Source organism: Macaca nemestrina, chromosome 2, assembly GCF_043159975.1.
Source record: "Macaca nemestrina isolate mMacNem1 chromosome 2, mMacNem.hap1, whole genome shotgun sequence".
In the NCBI taxonomy this organism is placed as follows: Eukaryota; Metazoa; Chordata; class Mammalia; order Primates; family Cercopithecidae; genus Macaca; species Macaca nemestrina.
This window is the reverse complement of record NC_092126.1, coordinates 612,027-635,470: the sequence shown is the minus strand read 5'-3', so window position 1 is coordinate 635,470 and position 23,444 is coordinate 612,027. Positions and strand designations below refer to the sequence as shown.

General features: G+C 42.5%; 2 protein-coding genes across 12 annotated transcripts in view; one reads left to right on the top strand and one right to left on the bottom strand.

Moving 5' to 3' along the window:
- LOC105470755 (leucine rich repeats and calponin homology domain containing 3) overlaps window positions 1–18,345 on the top strand; it is a 101,725-nt gene extending 83,380 nt beyond the window's left edge. For 4 of the 8 annotated variants that reach the window (XM_071090523.1, XM_071090527.1, XM_071090524.1 and 1 more), the window contains 4 exons: window positions 1,255–1,373; window positions 2,306–2,443; window positions 6,658–6,735; window positions 10,515–10,784. In XM_071090523.1, coding sequence (XP_070946624.1) covers window positions 1,255–1,373; window positions 2,306–2,443; window positions 6,658–6,735; window positions 10,515–10,718 — 539 coding nt within the window. In that variant the 3' untranslated portion in view covers window positions 10,719–10,784. Of the gene's footprint in view, window positions 1–1,254; window positions 1,374–2,305; window positions 2,444–6,657; window positions 6,736–10,514; window positions 10,785–13,697; window positions 16,843–17,104 lie in introns of those variants that run through there. The other 4 variants (XM_011722937.3, XM_011722940.3, XM_011722941.3 and 1 more) reach the window with 3 other exon arrangements.
- Window positions 18,346–19,004: 659 nt separating this feature from the next.
- The window catches only part of LOC105470756 (IQ motif containing G), a 69,187-nt gene continuing 64,747 nt past the window's right edge, over window positions 19,005–23,444 (bottom strand). For all 4 annotated transcript variants that reach the window (XM_071090537.1, XM_071090535.1, XM_011722947.3 and 1 more), the window contains 3 exons: window positions 22,901–23,032; window positions 21,562–21,663; window positions 19,005–19,835 (listed from right to left, as the gene is read on the bottom strand). In XM_071090537.1, the coding sequence (XP_070946638.1) occupies window positions 19,701–19,835; window positions 21,562–21,663; window positions 22,901–23,032 (369 nt within the window). In that variant the 3' untranslated portion in view covers window positions 19,005–19,700. The remainder of the gene's footprint in view (window positions 19,836–21,561; window positions 21,664–22,900; window positions 23,033–23,444) is intronic.

Below are 23,444 nucleotides of genomic sequence, written 5' to 3'. Positions count from 1 at the left end.
TGAGTCAAGATTGCGCGACTGCACTCCGGCTTAGGTGACAAAGTAAAACCCTGTCTCAAAAAAACCAGAAAAACACAACTTACCTTTAATGTTACCAACAGATGCATTCGCAGTAAGATTTAAAAGTCAAACTACAGATGCACTGCTGGTAAGAGTGTAAGAAAGCATGGAAGACTGTTAACAGTCAGCCTCGTACCCTTGGATGCTGTATTTATGGATTCGACCAGTCATGGACAGAAGAGTTCAGAAACAAGACAACAATAATAAACAATGCCACAATAAAGAAATAATACAAATTTTGAAATATAGTAACAGTTTGGCATTTACATTATATGAAGTAAGTAATATAGAGATGAGTTAAAGTGTAGTGTAAAGGAGGATATGCATAGTTTGTATGCAAACAATACTACATTTTCTATGAGTGACTTGAGGATTCACCAAGTTTGTTGTGAGAGTGAGGGGCAGTTTCTGGAACCAGTTTCCCCTGGATACTGAGGGATGACTGTGTATCCTATGACCAGCAGTTTTACTTTTGAGAAATATGTACACACGTGTGCCAAAAACGTACAAAAATATTCATAGTAGCATTATTCATAAGAGCCGGAAACTGAATGTCCATCAATAGAATGGATAAGTGAATTGTCGTATATTTGTACAACGGAATACCATGTAAGCAATGAAAATGAACAAATTCCTGTATACAGCAACATGGATAAATCTCACAAACATACCATTGTTCAAAGGAAGCCAGAAACAAAAGAACACATACAATACAGCATAATTTATACAAAGTTCAAAAATGAACCAAACCAGTCAGTGTGTTAGAAGTCAGGATGCGGTTTTGAGCACTTTGGGTGCTTGTGGGCAAGGAGCACGGAAGGGGACCCTGGGATTGGTAAGACTGCATTTATAAACCTGATTGTGTTCACTTGGTGAGGAGAATTTATTGAGCACTGTGCTTACGATTTGTTTATTTTTCTGTATGTGTATTAATTTTCAATAAAAACATTTTTAAGTGGCTGTAATCAAACACAAGTAGTTGAGTCAACTGGGTAACGAACATTATGTAGTTTTCTATACTATTCTCTGTTGTGTATATTTGAAAATCTCCATAGTAAAAGCCCTTTTGAAAAGTCAATCCGGAAAGTAGGAAGCAATATAGTGTGCTTGCAGGAAAACTGTGATGAGGCAGATCTGAATGTTTTCCTAGCACTGCCAGTTGCCTTTCTGTCTTACATATTAATATTTTTATAGGTCATGCTTCACCCCTTCCTCCATCTGCTGCACCTACCACTGATTCTGCAGATTCCATAACAAGACAGAATTCAAGACAGAGAGAAGAAGAGCTGGAATTAATAGATCAGCTGCGTAAAGTATATACATTGCCTTTGATTTATACTTTTTCAGTGTTACTGCTATAGACCATAATCCTGTAATCAGGTCTTGATTTGACACATCATTTTTATTTATTTATTTTTTTAGACGGAGTCTCGCTCTGTCACCCAGGCTGGAGTTCAGTGGCGCGATCCTGGGTCACTGCAGCCTGCGCTTCCTGGGTTCCAGCAGTTCTTCTTCCTCAGCCTCCTGAGTAGCTGGAATTATAGGTGCCCATCACTGCACCCAGCTAATTTTTGTATTTTTAGTAGAGAAGGAGTTTCACCATGTTGGCCAGGCTGGTCTTGAACTCCTGACCTCAGGTGATCCACTGACCTTCACCTCCCAAAGTGCTGGGATTCCAGGCATGAGCTTCCGTGCCCGGCTGTAATTTTTAATGGAATCAACAGGTGCCATTGTGTGCCATGTTTTGTGATGAATGTAAAACACTTTACTATTAAGGAAATTCTTTTCAGCGATTTACTTAAAAAATGAGATGGCTTATTCTATAAAGCTCAGTTCCTAGCTCTACTCATTTAAAGTTTTTCCTTTTTTTTCTACTTCATGTTATAAAGAAATATCGTCAGATTAATAATTTATATGTGTGTGCACACATATATAAATACCACACTTACACCTATAGTGAGTGATTGGCTCTTGACTTTATTTTGGAATTGAAGGAGAATCTAGTTTTTTTTTTTAAATCAGAAAGTTGTAAATGAATTTTTGTTGTACTTTGTACCACTATGGCCTGGCTGCCATTCATATATATTAGATCTCCTTAAGTTAGACTTAGGATAGAGGGATGAAATGGATATTGTGGTACTTATTTCCTTTTTATCTTGATTTCTAATTAGATTTCATTGTAACTCCCTTATGTATATGCCAATCATTCTTCAGTTAATGTATTACGTGGTTTTTGTTCTTTCAGCATATTGAGTACCGGTTGAAAGTGGCTCTGCCTTGTGATCTTGGAGCAGCTCTAACTGATGGTGTTGTTCTTTGCCATTTGGCTAATCATGTGCGACCTCGATCTGTCCCAAGCATTCACGTTCCCTCACCAGCTGTAGTAAGTTGATAATGCTAAAAAGCCTTGGCTATTCATCAGATCATTTGTTAAGCACAGTGGACAGACATTTCTTAAGCACTGTGCTAGATATTAAGGATACAGATACAAAGAGTCCAGTCTCTACCTTCCTGGTCTCCCTTCTACTGGAGAAGAAACAGACATGTATGCAGTGTGATAAATGTTCTAAGAAAGGCGTGTACAATGTGTGTTATAGGGATACAAAAACGGGCCACTTAACCCGCCTGGAGAGTTCAGGGGAGCCTTCCCAGAATGGGCAAAATTTGAACTAATTCTTGAAGTTTAAGAAGGAATTTTCCAGCAGTACAGAGAGGGAAGGAGGCCTCCTGGGCATAGGATTTCTAGATTCAGAAGCTAAGGAAAGTTATGGCTTACTTAAGGAATTGGTAAATTGTTCAGAATGGATCATGCACAGGGTTGTAGATAAAAATGGGAAGGGGTAAGGCTAGAGAGGTAAGCTGGGACTGTGGTACAAAGGTCTTATGAAGCATGTCAAGAAAGTTTACCCTAGTACAGACAATGAGGAAACACTGAATTAAAGAGGGAATACCATGATTATAATTGCAGTTTAGAATGATGAATCTAGGCTGGGCGCGGTGGCTCATGCTTATAATCTTAGCACTTTGGGAGGCCGAGGCAGACGGATTGCTTGAGCCCAGGAGTTTGAGACCAGCCAGGACAATATGGCAAAACCCGTCTCTATCAAAAATACAAAAATTATCTGGGCATGGTGGCACGTGCCTATAGTCCCAGCTACTCAGGAGGCTGATGTGGGAGGATCACTTGAGCCTGGGAGTTCGAGGCTGCAGTGAGCAGTGATTGTGCCAGTGCACTCCAGCCTGGGTGAGAGAGCAAGACCCTGTCTCAAAGAAAAAAAAAAAAGAATTCCGTGCTAAATGAGAAATGGATAAATTAAAGGTGGTACACTAGAAAGATGCCCAAGCCAGGCTCAGTGGCTCGTGCCTGTAGTCCCAGCTACTTGGGAGTCTGAGGCCTGAGGATCCTATGAGCCCAGGAGTTTGAGACTAGCTTGGGTGCTATAGCAAGATCTTGTTTCTTAAAAGAAAAAGGAAAAGAGGCTGGGTGCAGTGGCTCACGCCTGTAATCCCAGCATTTTGGGAGCCCGAGGCTGGTGGATCACCTGAGGTTAGGGGTTCGAGACCAGCCTGCCAACATGGTGAAACCCTATCTCTACTAAAAATACAAAATTAGCCAGGAGTGGTTCACACATCTGTAATCGCAGCTACTCGGGAGGCTGAGGCAGGAGAATCACTTGAACCTGGGAGGCGGAGGCTGCAGTGAGCTAGCACGCCACTGCACTATACTCCAGCCTGGGCAAGACAGAGCGAGACTCCGTCTCAAGAAAAAAGAAAAGAAAGATGCCCAATTAAAAGGCTGTTGTATTAGTCCAGGCCAGGAGGATAACAAGCCTGGATTAATAGGGCAGTGAAAGGGAAGATGGTTCAGAGGTAAAATTGCCATGATCTGTGACCAACCTCAGGTGGAAGGTGAGGGAGAAAACGTATTCGAGATAACTGGCAGGTTCTCTGCACTGCTGGTCAGGTCTGGACATCAGTATCAGATGGCAGTCCACAAAAGAACAGGCTTTGGGTTGACAGCTCTCCTCTGTTTTCCTCACGTTTTTATCATGAGAAAGTTTCAACCTTCAGAAAAGTGGAAGGAATCATACAACGAACACCGTTAAAGTCTACACCTAGCTCTGACATTGCTTGCATTTTGCCATACTTGCTTTATGTGTCTGTATCTGTATGTGTATTTTAACTACACCATCCAAAACTTGCAGATGTCATATACTCTTCCCCCAATGTGTTTTAGGGACCTGTCCTAGGCCCCCTTGCTTTTACCCTAGCCTATAGCCAATGACTGACAAGCATGGGGCTGAGCCCTCCTACCTCAAGGAGGGCGTGTCATGTGGTTCACACTTGTGAGCTCCCTGTGGGATCAAGCTGAAGCTGAGAAGGAGACAGGCAGGAGGATCACCTGTGGCCAGGAGTTTAAGACCAGCCTGGGCAATACAGTGACCCTGTCTCTACAAAAAAACTTAAAAAAATTAGGTGTGCACCTACTACTCAGGAGGCTGTGGCAGGAGGATCCCTTGGGCCCAGGAGTTTGAGGTTGCAGTGAGCCACGATCATGCCACTGCAGAACAACCTGGGCAACAGAGCGAGACCCTGACCCTAAAAAAGAAAGAAAGGGCCGGGTGCAGTGGCTCACACTTGTAATCCCAGCACTTTGGGAGGCCAAGGTGGGCGGATCACAAGGTCAAGAGATTGAGACCATCCTGGCCAACATAGTGAAACTGCATCTCTACTAAAAATACAAAAATTAGCTGTGTGTGGTGGTGCACACCTGTAGTCCCAGCTACTTGGGAGGCTGAAGCAGGAGAATCACTTGAGTCCAAGAGGTGGAGCTTCTAGTGAGCCAAGATCGCGCCACTGCACTCCAGCCTGGGTGACAGAGCAAGACTCTGTCTCAAAAAAAAAAAAAAAAAGAAAGAAAGAAAAAGACTGAAAGGAAATGAATCAAGTGTTGTAGTTATATTTACATGATGAACTATGGGTAATTAATTTTTTTGGCTGTTCCTCCAAGTTTTCTTTAGTGCAGGGGTCCCCAACCCCTGGGCCACAAATGGGTACCAGTCTGTGGCCTGTTAGGAACTGGGCCGCACAGCAGGAGGTGAGCAGTGGGCCAGTGAGCAAAGCTTCATCTGTATTTACAGCCTCTCCCCATTACTCACATCACCGCCTGGGCTCTGCCTCCCGTCAGATCAGCAGCAGTGTTAGATTCTCGGAGCATGAAGGCTGGTGTGAACTGTGCATGCGAGGAAGGGATCTAGGTCACGTGCCCCTTATGAGAATCTAATCCCCGATGATCTGTCACTGTCTCCTGTCACCCCCAGATGGGCCTATGTAGTTACAGGTGAACAACCCAGGGCTCCCACTGACTACATTATGGTAGATTTCAGTATGTATGATTATTTCATTATATATTGTAATGTAACAATAGAAATAAAATACACAACGAATGTAATGTGCTTGAATCATCCTGAAACCATCCCCCAACTCCATCCCTGTCCATGGAAAAATCATCTTCCATGAAACCAGTCCCTGGTGCCAAAAAGGTTGAGGACTGCTGCTTTAGTGTTACATTGTTTTAAAATGGAAAAAAAAATTTTTTTTATTCTTTCAAAGTTTTTCTATTTAGTACTTGCCTTACAAAATCAAAGCCAATTTCTAAAGTGTGAGGTGACAAGCTACTGCCCACAAGCCAGCACTTATTGTTGTAAATAAAGTTTCATTGGAACCCAGCCACACTTTCTTGTTTGCATATTGTCTATAGTTGCTTTCAAGCTCCTAGCAGAATTGAGTGGTTGCAACAGTTCTCTCTTTTTTTTTTTTTTTTTTTTTTTTTTTTTTGAGACGGAGTTTCCCTCTTGTTGCCCAGGCTGGAGTGCAGTGGCGCGATCTCGGCTCACCACAACCTCTGCCTCCCGGGTTCCCGGGTTCAAGCAATTCTTGTGCCTCAGCCTCCCGAGTAGCTGGGATTACACGTGCCCACCTCTACACCCAGCTAATTTTTGTATTATTGGTAGAGACGGGGTCTCTCCATGATCGTCAGACTGGTCTCAAACTCCCAACCTCAGGTGATCCGCCCGCCTTGGCCTCCCAAAGTACTGGGATTACAGGCCTGAGCCACTGCATCCGGCGTTGCAACAGTTCTTGTGGCCTTCAAAACTAACGTTTATTATCTGATCCTTTAAAGAAAAGTTTGCCGACCCCCTAGTCTACAGCACTGAGAGTTACGAAGCGATTGCCAAGGGTATTTTTAAAGTTAGCAAATATTTTTTATGTTGCTAGCAGGCTGGGCCTGTAGCTCATGCCTCTGATCCTAGCACTTTGGGAGGCTGAGGCAGGCAGATTGCTTGAACTCAGAAATTCAAGACCAGCCTGGGCAATGTGGTGAAACCCTGTCTGTACAGAAATTACCCAGGTATGACGGCTTGCAGCTACAGCCAGCTACTTGGGAGGCTAAGGTGGGAGGATCACCTGAGCCCGAGAGGTCAAGGACACAGTGAGCCAAGCTTGCGCCACTGCACTCCAGACTGGGTGACAGAGTGAGACCCTGTCCCAAAAACAAAACTTCTCTAGTAACACATTTTCTTTTCCTCATTTCAGCCTAAATTAACAATGGCGAAATGCAGGCGAAATGTGGAGAATTTCCTAGAAGCTTGCAGAAAAATTGGTGTACCTCAGGTAATAAATTTATCATTTTTTATGTTGCCTAAATAGACTTGGTTGTGCTAAAATTTTAGAAATGCAAATCTTTAAAATCTTACAGGACTAGCTCTGAGCTAAGTCGATCCTAATTAACATGACTTTGGGTTACAAGAGTCAGTATACTTTTGAACAGTTTTCCTTAATTATTTCCAAGGACCACACAAAGAAATTATAAATGTATAAATTGAAATAATTATAAGTAATTTAGAGTAATTATTTTCCTAAACTTTCCCACTTGCTATTTGACAACTACATCCTTCAAAAAGTCAGTCTATCCCAGATGGAGAGTGCTGCAGCTGGCCTCGGTGTTCTGACCTTTGCTTTGATACTTTTTAAAATGTTTTAGACTCCAGAAATGTTGAAAAGACAGCCTAGCGTTCCTTTGTATACTTCACTTATTTCTTCTAATGTTAACTAACACCTGATATACAACCTTAGGACAGTGGTTCAGATTAAGTAACGCGAGAACAGCACGACTAACTGAATGACAGGAGCACGATTAACTGAATGACGGGAGCACGACTAACTGAATGACAGGAGCACAACTAACTGAATGACGGGAGCACGACTAACTGAATGACGGGAGCACGACTAACTGAATGACGGGAGCACGACTAACTGAATGACGGGAGCACGACTAACTGAATGACGGGCTTCACTCGGATCCATCGGCTCTTCCATGAAGCTCGTTCTTTGGAGCCTGGCTTGCAACAAACAGGCTGTCTCTGAGCTGTTGTCCTGCTGTGAGGATTAGTTGCCTCCAGCTCAGTTATAACTTTATTGCCCTTTAATATTACCGATAGTTAAATTTATTTATAGATGTGATTAAGGGAAGTAAACTTGATATACTCTTAATCAATAACCCCTTTAAAAAGCAATTATAGTAAACCAACGAAGCATTATACTACTAAGGAATATTACATGGTATAAAGACAAATTTAAAGAAATAAACAACTTGGTGCCGTGCGATACTTTTTCATTAACCACGACCATTACAAGTCTTGTTAACATTTTGTCTATAGCATGAAGGAGGAAAACATGACTCTTTTCTATCACCTTCTAATTAGGTCTCAGTAACTCAGGGGTGGCCCCGGGGCTCAGCAGCAGCTCCACCATTTCTCTCAGAGTTTAGATCCTGTTCCTGTCGCTTTCATGACAGTGATTCTCTTTACGCATTTCACCACACCTCTTTCTAACTAACCAGGAGTTAGAAAGGCCTCAGCGTCACTTGTCCAAAGAGTGACCTTCTCTTTCAGCTCTTTCACGTGTTACAAGGTGAAAGAGCGAGCGCCCAGCTCCACAGAGCATCTGCATCAGCCAGCAGGATTCCCAGGGTGGTTTTTCTCTTATGAAGGTAGATCATCATTCTACTATTTATTTTTTACTTTTTTCTTTTGCTGTTTTTTCTTTTTAAAAACTGAATTGTAAAAGAATGGAAATTTACATAAAGTGGTAGTTAGCAAAGACCTTTTTGATTCCTATGGACAAATTCAAAGCAAAATTTTCATGTTTATGTTATGTTGTTTGATAAAGGCTCCTCTTTTAGAACAAACCTTTTTAAATATTTTGAGAGCACTGAATACGGCTTCTGAAGAAACAACATACGTTCTTTTAAACAAGTTTGTTCTAATACTGCACATTAGCCTCCAGTTCTTCCCTTCTGCTTCCTGAAGAGGTTCCTGCTACACAAACATCTAGTGTCTGCTCTAGTTCCCTGCCAGAGTCTTTAAACAAAGAGAGTATGGCATGGGTTGGTGCAGAATGGGAACTGCGAAATTGATAGGAGAGTGCTGAATATGGCCCCGCTCAGACAAGTCATGTTGACCCAACCAATGTCAAAACCTGTTAAAAGTACTGTTTACCAGCGATTACAGTCATTGTACCTGTCCACTGGTATGCCGTGGGTGACCATGTTTATTATGGGCCAGCTTGCCCCTGTTCCTACCAGAGCTGTGCTGTTGGAAGGCAAGTACAGAGAAAAAAATAATACAGTTTTAAAAGACTGAGTCTTTTTCCAGAGTGGTTAGACTGAGGTTTTGAGGCATCCTCCCTCCCTCTCCCTCCACAAAGAGGAAGTGGACATTCCTCATAGGCTGCCCCTTCCTTCTCCCCTTCCGCCTTCCGCCCTCCACCCAGGTCCCCACCACAACCACGGCCAGTTTTAGACGGGTTCCTAGTATGCTGCTACTGCTGCTGAAAAATTAATCATTTGTCTAGAACAAAGTGAAAGAAAATGAATAAACGCACAAACTCATAGGTTCGAGCTCGCCTTCTCAGGTCCCACTGCCAAAGGAAGAGAAGAAACTTCTATCTTCCCTTCTTCCTTTTCCTCCTGTGCTTCTGGTCATTCTGGCCTTTACTTAAACATCCCCATTTTGCTCTGTGTGACTTGAAAATTGGGAAGGTAATAACGATCACTTTTGAAAATGTAAAACAGAAAACAGTATTATAAGTATTTTGTCAGATTCTATACCCAGATGAGATATATAAAGACAAATAATTTCCTTTCTCTGTATAACTTTTAAAGTGTTATACAAGTTAAAGTATGAATGAAATACTAAAGGACAAGGCAATTATTAAAAACCTCTGATGACATTGGGCATATGGGTATTTGCTTTATTTTTATGCTTTTATTAAATATGCTACATTCAAAAAAACCATAATGGGTGATTAAAAACATATCTGAGTCCAGTATCTGTTGTCCCAGAGTTGTTATGTTATGTGTTAAAGGATGTCTCCCTGTTGTCAAGTCCACTGATGTTTGTATTTATTTAGTGAATTTTGCAATCTGTAAAATGGAGGGTTTGGATGATCTCTGAGGCCCTTACCAGCTCTCTGTTCATTTCGAACACATTCCTGAGCTGGACTTGGTTACAATAGACACCCCCTGATTTTTAGAGGAATGCCGAGTCATTGAATGCGTTTGGCTTCTAGGCAGTGAACTGCACCCAGATCATGAGGCTTTCCTCAGTCTTTGAACCTTTTTGATGTACCTGGCTTTCTCCGAAAGCGTCCCTCACCTCAGCCTCTGCAGTTTTTGTCCTTGCTTCTGACCTGCTTTTTTTTTAATAGAGGAGAATGAGTCAGGAGAGACGTTGCTTCACACACACCTCACTGCTCTCAGGCCTCACACGACCCTAAACCAACATCCACTTCTGTGTATTGTATTGGTGTTTTGTTTTTTGTTTTTTTGTTTTTTGTTTTTTTTTGATGGAGTCTCACTCTGTCACCCAGGCTGGAGTGCAGTGGTGCGATCTCAGCTCACTGCAAGCTCCGCCTCCCGGGTTCCCGCCATTCTCCTGCCTCAGCCTCCCGAGTAGCTGGGACTACAGGCGCCGCTACCACGCCCAGCTCACTTTCTGTATTTTTAGTAGAGACGAGGTTTCACCGTGTTAGCCAGGATGGTCTCGATCTCTTGACCTCGTAATCCGCCCACCTCAGCCTTCCAAAGTGCTGGGATTATAGGCGTGAGTCACCGCGCCCAGCCTGTGTATTGTATTCGTAATGTTCAGACTAGTCACCAACACGCAAATTTTATTCTGCTATTTAGTAGTAAGATCAAGCTCAGCATATAGAAGATTCTTTGTAGTTTGGGTTTTCAGCGTTTTATTTTTGTTCCTCAAGGTAAAAATGTTACAGGATGTGTATATGTGAATATGACTGAGATGATCATATTGAATTCTATACTCAGATCTGCATTTCTGATCCACTGACTTTGTTTTTCTGTTTTCCTTTCCTGCTTACACTTTGGACAGGACAATCTTTGTTCCCCTTCCGACATCCTTCAGCTAAACCTCAGCGTTAAAAGAACTGTTGAAACACTACTTTCTCTTGGGGCACACCCAGAAGAATCCAGTTTTGTCTGTCTCTCTATCCAGCTTCTGGGTTTTGTGGCATTTTACTGTACTGTCATGTTAACTCTCTGTATGCTTTATTACTGGCTCTTCCCCTCTAGCTGAAAGATTGCACTCCGGTGACTTTCCACCTCATTCCTGTGCTGAGTAAAGGAGGTTTGTTTGTCATTCAGAAGTATTTATATAAGTGCTTTTTCTCCCTGCTGGCCCTCAAAGAGCTCACCGGTAAAGGAGACAAATCCTTTCCTTACATTTGCAGATGTGCAGCCCGTCACTCCTACACAAAAAGTTCTTTATACATAAGCCACAAACCACACACCTTCACAATACCAAACAGAAAATATTGATTTCTTACATAGACATCACTTAGTACAAAATATTAATTTCTTTTATAGACAAAACTTAGCATGAAGTTCTCTGGTGTGAACTTGTCGCATTAGCAGACATTTTGCTGACAAAGAGTAAAAGACCAGCATCTTTTTCTCCTGGCCATCCGCCCATTCTCCTGGCCTGTGGCCTTGTTTCTCTTCCCATAAACGAATATTCTCCTGGCCTGTGGCCTTGTTTCTCTTCCCATAAACGAATATGACAGGTAGAGCTTTATTTCCAAGTCACACAGTACAACCCCCATCTGGCCATTTTTCCATGTCTCAGCACAAGTGTTGACATTGTGGAGTGACTGAGCCATTTCAGCAGCTGCTCATGAGGAAGATCATCGTGCCTTTTCTGGTTCTGGCAGGACCCGGTCACTTAGATTTCTGCTTTGAACTGTGTCCGGAAACCCTGAATCCCCCCTTGGTGGGTAGGCACAGGTCCGTCTAAGCATTTGCGGTCTGGACGTTTGGAAGGTATTGGCCGTCGTTTTAATAATTTTAGTTTGGTCAGAATGTTCAGTTTAAAGATCACGTGGATTTCCTAGACTGCTATTCTGAGCCCAATCCATACGTTGCACGTGGTGCACACGAGCAGATGGGCTGGAGCTGGCCTCTCAGGGTGGACACCCGGCCAGATTGACTGTGTTTGTTATGTGTAACAGACTCACTCCCAGCATTCTGTTTAAAATTGGAATTCATGTGATTTCTAACCTTCTTAATAGTGAAACTGTAGCAGGAGAAGTAGTAGGGCAGCAGTCCCTGTTCTGTACTCAAGGCAGTGAATACTGTCTGGTTCTTTCTGAATGCTTAGCGTTTAGCTGCTAGACATTAATGCTGGAAACTACTTTATAATTGTGGTTAGATTCTAATTTCATAAGTCGTGTTTCTGAATATTCAGGAAACTTCTGAACTGTGTTAACAAAATTGGGATAAAGAATGAACTCAAGTAGGCGGAGAGATTGTGAGGAGCACGACATGCAGTTGTAGAATTCAGCCTGAGAGGCTCATTGCTTTGGTTTTCTTCCATGTGAAATGGGACAGCTGTTTTCACAGGTGAAAAGACTGTTCACTGTTAATGCTCAAACACTGAACACTGTGATGATGAAAGCTTCAGTTTTCTGTGTTAGTAGGTGCCTTTCAGACTTTGGGGAGCTGGGTTGGTTTTATTTTTAAGGTGTCTCAGAGTTGGAACACCTGTTAAAAAACACACACAGGCTCTCATGGTTTAGGGGCTGTAATTGTACATTCTCTGGAGAACACACAGCACTCCCTCTAGCCCAGCTGGAAGGTAAGTGTGCTCTAGAAAGCATAGGCTCCGAGTGTCAACACCAGGCCACACAGGTCCTAGGGCGCTACTGAGAGGAAGAGATCAGGGAATCAGCCTTGGAGAAAGCATGTCTCTTCCAACAGCAAAACAAAACACTCGGCAGGTTCATTTTAAAAATAATTTATCTAGACGTGCAGTTGCACTCAGTATTTCTACAGAGTTGCTAGTTTTATTAGATCAAAAGATTACAGTTACCTCATTTTATCAAGATAAGTATTAAATAAAAAGTAAGCACAAGTACCAGTAACTGCCTCAAAAATAAATACTTGTTATATATTTTATTGTAACTGGTTTTGTAAAATTTCGTAGTAATGTCTCAATGAAAAGCAAAAAAAAAAAAAAAAAAAAAAAAAAAACTAGTCTTCTTTAACAAACATGTGTAATCTTTTTTTAGTGGAACCAGAATTCTATATTCTGTTCTTTGTAAGAGCAATCTCTTTTCTTTCTGAATATTTACTCTTAACAGAAAGCCAGTGATAAGTGCTGTTCTTAAGATTTGCCTTTTTCTCTCACAAGAAAGGATTAACCTAACAAATTAATGATGCGCACACACTCGATGTATTACTTAACTTCCTTAAGCAAACATTGTAAACACTTTATAGATGTTGGTAATCAACATATTCCTGCCTAAGCTTAGGTAGTAGTTCCCTGGAATAATTCAGGCTGTTAAATACCAGGATATTAAATACTTTACATTTTCAAATACTATTTCTTTTTAATTCTGTAATTCAGATTTTTAATTCAGACAGGCCCTTCCATGAATTATTCAAATTAGGGGGAAGTTTCTCAAACACATCTAAATCTCAAGAGCTCAGGATACACTGAGTTTCTTGCCCTGCCTGGCCTGGGAACCCTGGTTTTCATAGTCAGGATTATCATGCAGACAGTGTAGAACTCATGCAGGCTGAGTTATGTTTTCAAACTATCTTGCATTCCTGTGGTAGGGAACTTACAAAGTGCTTTCTGCTAAAGTGTAAATCTTTCAGTGTTGAGCCATCTGGTAGCGTGGAATTGTTTTTCTATTTTTCACATTTCCTATTTTATAGATCTGCACTGGCCTTTTATTCATCAGAGAATAAAGGATGTTGCTTTCACACTGCAGTACTGTTTTTCCTCTGCTGTATGTATAAATATACGCTACTTGTCAATTTCCCAATTTTGAAAATGATCTGTATGTACTTTTAGTTGTATTAATAAAGTGACAGTGAGCGTCAGTCACCATCTGTATCTCACTCAGATTTCCACTGAGGTCGGTGTCCCAGGTACTACATTTTCCTATCTTCATTGATTATTATGAAGGGGAGAAGTGCTTGCTTTTTCCTTTCAGTTCTGTGAAACTCATTGATTTTCTTTTTGTTTGTGTGTTGCGTTGTCCCATTTCAGGAGCAATTATGTTTGCCTCTCCACATTTTAGAAGAGAAAGGTTTGAGCCAGGTTGCAGTGACGGTCCAGGCTCTCCTGGAACTTGCCCCACCCAAGCAACAGCAGCACCAGTTATCTGCTGTTTAAGGATTCCCAAGACCTTGGGCCATTGGCCTGGCCAAAACAAGGAACAGGACAACGTGATTGCTGCTGCCAGCTGTCTGCTTAAACAAAGCTCTTATGTGTTCTCAGAAGGGACTGTTTCCATGATTCCTAACAGGAATATTTTGCATCATTTCTCCATTTTAGGGGAGGTTATATCCATTTCCATTGAATTTTTTTACAAAGACACCATTGGTTTTCCCAGATGAAACTTCTTTCGTTACTGAAAACCCGACACCTGACCTGGCTGTGTTTTCCTGGAGAGCAGGCTCATTTCACACACCAGAAAGCACATCTTCTGCGTTAGGCACAAGCATGCTGTGCCGTTGTTTTTACCTGCTCTCAAGACAGCTGGTCTGCTGGTTTCTAAACTTGGTTGTTCGTTAGAATCTCCTGGAGTGTTTGTTAAAATACAGATTCACATTCAGGAGGTCTGGGGTAAGGCCTAGGAATCTGCATTTTCAACAACCATTGCACATGTTTTTGTTTGAGAAGGAGTTCCGTTCGGTCACCAGGCTGGAGTGCAGTGGCGCGATCTCGGCTCACTGCAACCTCCGCCTCCCGGGCTCAAGCGATTCTCTTGCCTCAGCCTCCTGAGTAGCTGGGACAACAGGTGCCCACCACCACGCCCAGCTACTTTTTTGTATTTTTAGTAGAGATGGGGTTTTGCCATGCTGGCCAGACTGGTCTCAAACTCCTGACTGCAAGTGATCCACCCGCCTCGGCCTCCCAAAGTGCTGGGATTACAGGCGTGGCCACTGTACCTGCCCGAAACCACTGTTCAAAGCTAGATATTTGTATGTTTGGTGGGGGAGGGTAATGGCCCCACTGCATTTTTTCACCCACATTTAAAATGAAAAGCTGTATTATGAGGAGCTGGACTATTCTGTCAAAGACAAAACAAAAATAATATAGAAGGCCTAGATTTTGCATAGTCTTTTTTTTTTTAAGAGTTGGGGTCTCGCTGTGTTGCCCAGGCTGGTCTGAAACTCCTGGGCTCAAGTGATCCTCCTGCCTCGGCCTTCCAAAGTGCTGAGATTACTGGAGTGAGCCACTGGGCCTGGCCCAAATTTTGCATAGTAAAACAGTGAAACAGATACAGTTGTATTTAAGGTCAGTCTTCTAGGCCTCCCTTCAACTCCAGTCCATCATAGAAGATGGTTCTATGTCATCCTGTTATCTAGACATTAGAAACAAGCCCTGTAGACACAGGTTCCAAATCCTTAAGCTGATAGCACACTGCTGTGCATCGCCTGCTTTGGTCTCACTGAGCCTCCCTCCCCACCCTCCTCACCCTCCTCACCCTCCTCACGCTGCTCCGCGGACACCTGGGCCTGCAGACACATTGCAGTCACAGCACATACACTTCGAGCTTGGGAAAGCCTAGTTTCTTATATGTCTTTCAGGTAACTGCCAGTTTCTGTGGCTGAATTAAAGCACTTACGGCATCTTAAAAACAACTTCCTAGCTGTGTGTGGTGGCTCACGCCTGTAATCTCAGCACTTTGGGAGGCTGAAGTGGGCAGATCACCTGAAGTTGGGAGTTTGAGAACAGCCTGACCAACATGGAGAAACCTTGTCTCTACTAGAAATACAAAATTAGCCAGGTGTGGTGGCTCGTGCCTGTAATCCCAGCTACTCGGGAGGCTGAGGCAGGAGAATCACTTGAACCCAGGAGGCAGAGGTTGTAGTGAGCTGAGATCGTGCCATTGCACCCCAGCCTGGGCAACAAAAGCAAAACTCCGTCTCAAAAAAAAAAAAAAAAAAAAAAAACGCCCCATCTGGCTCCACCACTAGTGCCTTTATATACTCAATTATGGGTGTAGGAAAAGGGCCCAAGGGCTCTCAACACCACACAGGAGCTTTTCTTCCAGTTTCAGCTAGTTGGGTTTTCCTTCCCCTGCATTTTGAACCCCTCTTAGTTGTTGGTGATATATTCTGGTGTTCACTGCCTTTGTAAAACAAGTAAATAAAGTAAGTGGAAGATACTAGTTATGTATTTTGTTTCTGTAGTTGTTAACTGTTTTGGATTTTCTTTACCAATGCATCCATTTGGACATAATGTTATTCCTTTTTTTATCAGGTAAATGTAGCATCTAAAAGTAGCTTTGGATCAAATCATGTTGAGTACCTGGTCAAAGCAATGTTTTCTTCCTTGTTCTTGCAGAGAAACAGATTCATCAGAACATTACCACTTGACCAGGTTTAAAATTGTGTAATGGCCCGGGCGCGGTGGCTCACGCCTGTAATCCCAGCACTTTGGGAGGCCGAGGCAGGAGGATCACTTGAGCCCAGGAGTTTGAGAGCAGCCTGGGCAACATAGCAAGACCCTGTCCCCCAAAAATTGAAAAAAAAAGAAAGCCAGGCATGGTGACACATGCCTGTACTCCCAGCTACTCAGGAGGCTGAGGTGGGAGGATCACTTGAGCCTGGGAGGTCGAAGCTACAGTGAGTCATGGCTGCACCACTGCAGTCCAGCCTGGGCAACAGAGTGAGACCCCATCTCAAAATAAATTGTATAACTTACAACATCTAAGTCAATGCCCAATCTTATAGAATGAAAGTAAAATGTCTTTATGTAAGTGCTTAGAGACAGGCCTCATTATATTTACAGTTCCCAACAGACCCACTGACCCTTATATAACTTTAGAATTTAGCTGTGTGTATTTTTAAACTGTATTTGTCAGCATTAGGCCTCAGTATAGTCTCCAAATTATATGCCACCAGACATGGCACTCAGCACATGACAGGATGATTTTTAACATATGTAGGCCAGCCTGGCCAACATGGTGAAACCCCATCTCTACTAAAAATACAAAAATTAGCTGGGCGTGGTGGCAGACGCCTGTAATCCAGTGACTCAGGAGGCTGAGGCAGGAGAATCGCTTCAACCTGGAAGGCGAAGGTTGCAGTGAGCCGAGATCGCACCACTGCCCTCCAGCCTGGGTGACAGAGCGAGACTCCTGTCTCCAGAAAAAAAAAAAAAAAACCCACAAAATCAAAAACATACTATGCAAGGAATAATTCTAGAAGATGTTACATAATGAAATACTTGCCATGTTTGCAAGTAATTTTCCCATAGGAATAAATGGAAATTTCAGCTTATTTCAAATTTTGCACATATTATGAAACCTTATTAATGTATTTTTATCAAACTAAATGAGATTTGTATTTGAATTGTTAGTAAAAACTGGGTGCAGTTTTGGCTGATAATTGAAGGAAAAATATCAAATACATTGAATTTTTTTTTTTTCCAAATTTTTTCAGACCCTCTGCAGAGGTATGAAGGTATGAATTTCTTTTTGGTGTCAAGATGCAAAAACAAATCATGGTGCTTTTGTTGGGAGAATTTTGTATTCAGTATTTTGTAGGTACCTTTTTTAAAAAAATTGGAAAGCACAATTTGGTTTAACATTTAGCTTCGCTTGACTCCAGTGTAAGATGAAGATGACCTTGTAACGGCTCCCCTGACCTGAAGCAGAGCCCTTCCTATCACTGACACTGTTGGAGGCTGAGAGCCCCCCAGCAGAGCCCTTCCCGTCACTGACAGTGTCAGCAGCTGAGAGCCGCCCCAGCAGAGCCCTTCCCATCACTGACAGTGTCGGAGGGCTGAGAGCTGCCCCAGCAGAGCCCTTCCCATCACTGACGGTGTCAGTGGCTGAGAACTGCCCCAGCAGAGCCCTTCCCGTCACTGACAGTGTCAGCGGCTGAGAGCCCCCGCAGCAGAGCCCTTCCCATCACTGACGGTGTCAGTGGCTGAGAACCGCCCCAGCAGAGCCCTTCCCGTCACTGACAGTGTCAGCGGCTGAGAGCCGCCCCAGCAGAGCCCTTCCCATCACAGTGTCGGCAGCTCAGAGCCGCCCCAGCAGAGCCCTTCCCATCACGGACAGTGTCGGTGGCTGAGAGCCCCCCTGAGCAGAGCCCTTGCCACCTACAGAGATTTTCTGTCAGGAGTTTCCCACAATTTCAGACTGGTAATCTGTGTTTAGCACTCCAGTGTTCTCTTGTAAAAATAGCCAGGTCTGGAAACGACCCATGGGAAGAGGGGCCTTTGTATTCTGCTAGAACACAGAGCATAGTAGTAGATCACTTTCCTGAAGAGCTTTTTAAAATACAGCTAATCTAGGAGTTTGCAATTTTTCTTACTTTCTACAGCTCAGCAGTGACTAATGATGTGTGACTATGCTGACAAGTTTGATGAATTTGTAAAAACTAAGCACTTAAATGGTTGTAGAAATGAAAACATGGATATTCAGAAGCCTTTCTATATACACAGTGCAGTGAGATGGTTTACAGCAAATTCTGTTTTATTTCTGAAAATGTTGTAAACATGTAATTAGTGAAAGATTTTGTAAAACATTGTCCTATGTTTGTATGTCTGTAAATATATTGCATAAGTTCTAAGTATAAATATGTCAGTATCATGTATGTTATTTTAAATTGCCTGTATGCCACTTTATATGTTGACATTAAAATCAAAGCCAACACTTCAGTGGCATGTAATAAAAGCTGACTGGAGAGTGTTCATACCTGAGGTGTGATTCCCTTGGCAAAGGTGAATTAAGGAAAGGGCATCTCCTTTCCAGAAGGAGTGTTAGTGGAAACAGGGGGCTTCAGGACAGGCTTTTGAGATCAAGTTGATTTTCTTAAGGAAGTACAGATATCAAGACTGCTTTATTTGGAGTTAGGTAGATAGAAGGCTTAATTCATGAAATGTATGTGATACATTAGGACAACTTTTCTCTTGGAAACCTTTAGCATCACAAGGCATTGTTTTGACTCATCACGGCAAGCATGATCTGGTGGACTCATTTTTTTCTAGAAGAGGGAGAGTGACAGCTTTCCTATTTGCCAGGCACAGGTTAGGTATTTTCACACACCTTATTTCTTTTCATCTTAACACTCCATAAAGTGGGGACTGTTGAGTAAGCAAAGCAGGTATTGGCCCTAGTGTTTCACTTGTCAAAAATATATCCAAACCAGCCTTCCAGAGAACCTGTGTCCCATCTTTACAGTTTGTAAAGCTGTATATCCTAACATCCTATTTCTAGCTTGTATTTATAATTTGTATCCCTGTTTCCTAGAAAAGTTGCTGAAGCAGCTTATAACTGGTTATGCGTTCCATGCCATTTTCACCCCAATAAAAACACCAGAGTGACGATAAATCTAAAAGGCAGGCAGGAACCAACATTTATTAAAACTTTACTGTGTATATATTATGCTGGACAGCTAACATCATCATCTTGTAATTCCTACTGAATACTTTTGCTCATAAGAGTTTTTTTCACTACACATTGGGTAAAATCAGAATCAGACATTACAGGAATTACTGAAGTTTTCATGCATCACTGTAAGCCAATGAACTGCTTTGTTCACTGAGAAAAAGAAACAATGAATCTTCACAGGACTACCAGAAACTCTTCCCAGCAAGATGAGGAAGCCCTAAGTCAATGGTATAATCCTAAATCAGGGTTTGAAAACCCAGGTAACAGGCAGAGTGAAATTAACAGGCCAAGAGCAATTAACAGGCCCAATGAAATTATCAGGCCTAGTGAAATCAGGCAGAGTGAAATTAACAGGCCAAGAGCAATTAACAGGCCCAATGAAATTATCAGGCCTAGTGAAATCAGGCAGAGTGAAATTAACAGGCCAAGAGCAATTAACAGGCCCAATGAAATTATCAGACCTAGTGAAATCAGGCAGAGTGAAATTAACAGGCAGAGTGAAATCAGGCTTCCCTGGGAAAGTCTCAATAGGAAACAACCTGTAGATGAGTCATCTTTGATGGTACCAGGTGTTTCTTAACTCTCTCAAGTCCTTCCCACCTCCAGAATACCAGAGGAAAAGACAGAAGAGAACTTGGTCACTTCTTCTTGCCTCTCCTCTTATCCTTGCCTTTGCCTTTTCCTTTTGAATCCTTGCTATCAACTTTGTCTTTAGGCATCTTGAAACCACCAATTTCTCTCCGTATCATAGTGCCCCGCCACCAGGCCTGGAGCTGGAAGAGATAAAGGGAGTGAGTACAACGTATTGTGTGCCTGACAAGCTGCATTCTTTCCACATAAAGGGACTGTTGAATAAAGTAACTTCTGTCTGACAAACAGTCTCTCTCCAGGACATGGAAGTAGCCAGGGACGTAATCACTATAGCGATGCTCTCCTGTTGTCCAGGACCCGGAACTTAAGCTATGGACTCAAGAGTGAAGTTCTCAAGGAGTAAAAATCAAAGGAATCGGATTTGGCCTATTTTTTCTTCACCCTTAGAAATCTGACTTCCTTATACTGCTTTCCTTGAAGAAAGTCCAGGTTCCCCATACCTAACAGCTATTTGAACCAAAAAGAATGTTAGTTACCTGGGCCAAGGGCAAAAGCAAATGGCCAATAACGCACAGATAATGCCAGGTGCGGTGGCTCATGCCTGTAATCCCAGCACTTTAGGAGGCTGAGGTGGGCAGATCACTTTGAGCTCAAGGGTTCAAGACCAGCCTGGGCAACATGACAAGCCCCTATCTCTACAAAAATACAAAAAAGAAAAAAAAAATTAGCCAGGCCTGGCGGCTTGTGCCTATAGTCCCAGCTGTTTGGGAGGCTGAGGCGGGAGGATCTCTTGAGCCCGGGAAGCAGAGGTTGTAGTGAGCAGAGATTACACCACTGCACTCCAGCCTGAGTGACAAAGTGAGATCCTGTCTCAAAAGGAAAAAAAAAGCACAGATAAGTCTAGATGAGTCTTACAGGCTTGTGCATTTCATATCTTCAGTGATTGCTGAAAAGATCAATTGTCCTAGCACTTTTAAAAAAGATTCAGATAGCTTTCTTGAATATCTTAGTTTTTAAATAACAGTTGTTCTCAATACAGTCTCCACTGCTTTAAAGTCAGACTAAACCCTAAAGACTGGAAGCAAATCCACTAGTGAAAAGAAAGCAAACATGCTCCTCAGCTCATTCTTAACATGTCTGTTGTAAATTCAGGAATACTGACAACTTTTATGGGGAAACGCCATTGAAACTGGATTAATTCTTGCTATTTACACATCTGACTCCTTATGGAAAACTCAACTTTGGGTTTGGATACCTGTGCAGAATGTAAATATAAAACTTTTAGTTCACCCCTAATATACAACCCAAACTATGGTTTACCCACTAGGGTCTCAGCCTGCAGAGAGAAGGGCTGTCCTCCAGACAGTTTCCATCCAGCTGATGCTGCTTTCAGTTTTTGCTTACAAGTATTTCACGTGATCTGTGACCTGCCAGTTTCATCATCACTGATATACACAAGTTCATATAAAACTAAAATATCTCTTTTTTTCTAACTTGCTGCTTATCCTCCCCACCTAAGCAGCTTGTATCAGAACCCAGCAGATAGTCTGGGCTGATGGATAAGCAGGATTTTAAGAAGTAGGAGGATATTAAAAGGAATCATTCTGTCAAGAGCTGGTTTTGGTTAGACATAGTATTCTTATATTTCGTCTCTGGGCCTAGGTTTTGCTTCCACCGCTAACCACCTCTTTTTCTCCAGATGAAGAGCTGGGGGCACGTCCTTTTCTATGTTAACCGTCTCCCTGCACCATGGACTGTGTCAGCAAATTCTAGTAATAACAAAAGTCCATGCTTCTCAGATTTGCAGTTCCTTGGTATACTGAGATGCGTTTGATAACGAATGAGAAATTCTTTTGTGTTCCTCAGTGTTAGGCCAGCTATGGCGAGATACTGATTATGGTTCTTTACCTTTATGACGCTCTTTAATTCCAAGAGATCCTGTTCTATCTTATTCTTGCTCCTCTCCTTTTCTATACGATCTTCAATGATGACCTGTTCACACTCTCTTATCTGCAAAGATAGACATTCATCATTTATTACAGTACTCTCTTGACTAAGCTGTAGCCCAGCCAGCCCTGCACTTTTAATATAAAATTTCAAAATAAAACATGCTCCATCTAAAGATAAACCAAAGAAAAAAAGCAATAGATTCCTAGATTGTAAATACTCACATACTAACTTTATAATTGTTCCCAAAACTTTTTCAGTTTTAATAATTCAAATTTAAGTTCTGTCTTTCATAAAAAATGAAATACGAATTAATGTGTGATCAATGACCTCAATGTGGATTTTTTTTAAAACTTTGGGAGAGTGTAGATATACAGTAGCTGTCTTTTTTGTTTTAAGACAGAGTCTCACTCTGTCACCCAGGCTGGAGCGCAGTGACGCAATCTGGGCTCACTGCAACCTCCGCCTCCCGGTTCAAGTGATTCTCCTGCCTCAGCCTCGTGAGTAGCTGGAATTAGCCGCGTGCCACCATGCATGGCTAATTTTTGTATTTTTAGTAGAGGTGGGGTTTTGCCATGTTACCCAGGCTTGTCTCAAACTCCTGATCTCAAGTGATCTGCTTGCCTCGGCCTCCCAAAGTGCTGGGATTACAGGTGTGAACCACCATGCCCAGCAGTAGCTGACTTTTGAAAGAAATTTAGGAAGTTCTGCACTTATTCCATAATGAAACTATAATCACAAACTTGTTAGAAATCATCACTGACGGCCGGGCGCGGTGGCTCACGCCTGTAATCCCAGCACTTTGGAAGGCCGAGGCGGGCGGATCACAAGGTCAGGAGATCGAGACCATGGTGAAACCCCGTCTCTACTAAAAATAGAAAAAAAAAAAAAATTAGCCGGGCGCAGTGGTGGGCGCCTGTAGTCCCAGCTACTCGGGAGGCTGAGGCCGGAGAATGGCGTGAACCCGGGAGGCGGAGCTTGCAGTGAGCCGAGATTGCGCCACTGCACTCCAGCCTGGGCGACAGAGCGAGACTCCGTCTCAAAAAAAAAAAAAAAAAAGAAATCATCACTGACTGTCTCCAGAGGTCATAAAGTAAGAATAATCACAGTATCTGTCGCAAGGGGCTGTGCGGTTAGCACCTGGGACAGAGTATGCACTATGTGAGTGTTACAGCAGCATCTAAAAAGAATCCCCGTGGTTTATAAGCACACCTCTACTTTTGACTCAAAATAGCAATACCCAGCTACTGTAGCTCAGTTGCCACTTCCTCCTCAGTGAGCACCCTAATTCCTTCCTTACCGTCTTTGCCAGGTCTTGAAGGTGTGCTAAGTCACTGGCCTTTGTGGCTTTGAGAGCATTTAGTTCATTCTGTTTCATTTCTGTGTCCTTATCATATTTCTCCATCCAGAACTCTAGCCTCTCCTCAAGTTTCTATTTGGAAAGAACACGAAAACATGGCATTCAGCAGACACAAAACACTGTAGACTGTATGATTCCACTTACATAAGTTTCAAGAATAAGCAAAACTTTCCATAGTGAGAGAAGTCAGAATAGTAGTTACTTATCTGGGTGGAGAGTTGGATTTCTGATTGGGAATGGGGTGTGAGGGAGACTTTGGGATGCTGTAACTGTTCTCTCTATCTTTATCCGGGTGGTGGTTACATGAATGTGTATACATAAATGCTCATCAAACTATACACTAAGTACTTACATATTTTACTTGTAAGTCAATTTAAAAATAGAGGGCCAGGTGCGGTGGCTCACACCTGTAATCCCATCACTTTGGGAGGCTGAGGTGGGCGGATCACCTGAGGTCGGGAGTTCAAGACCAGTCTGACCAACA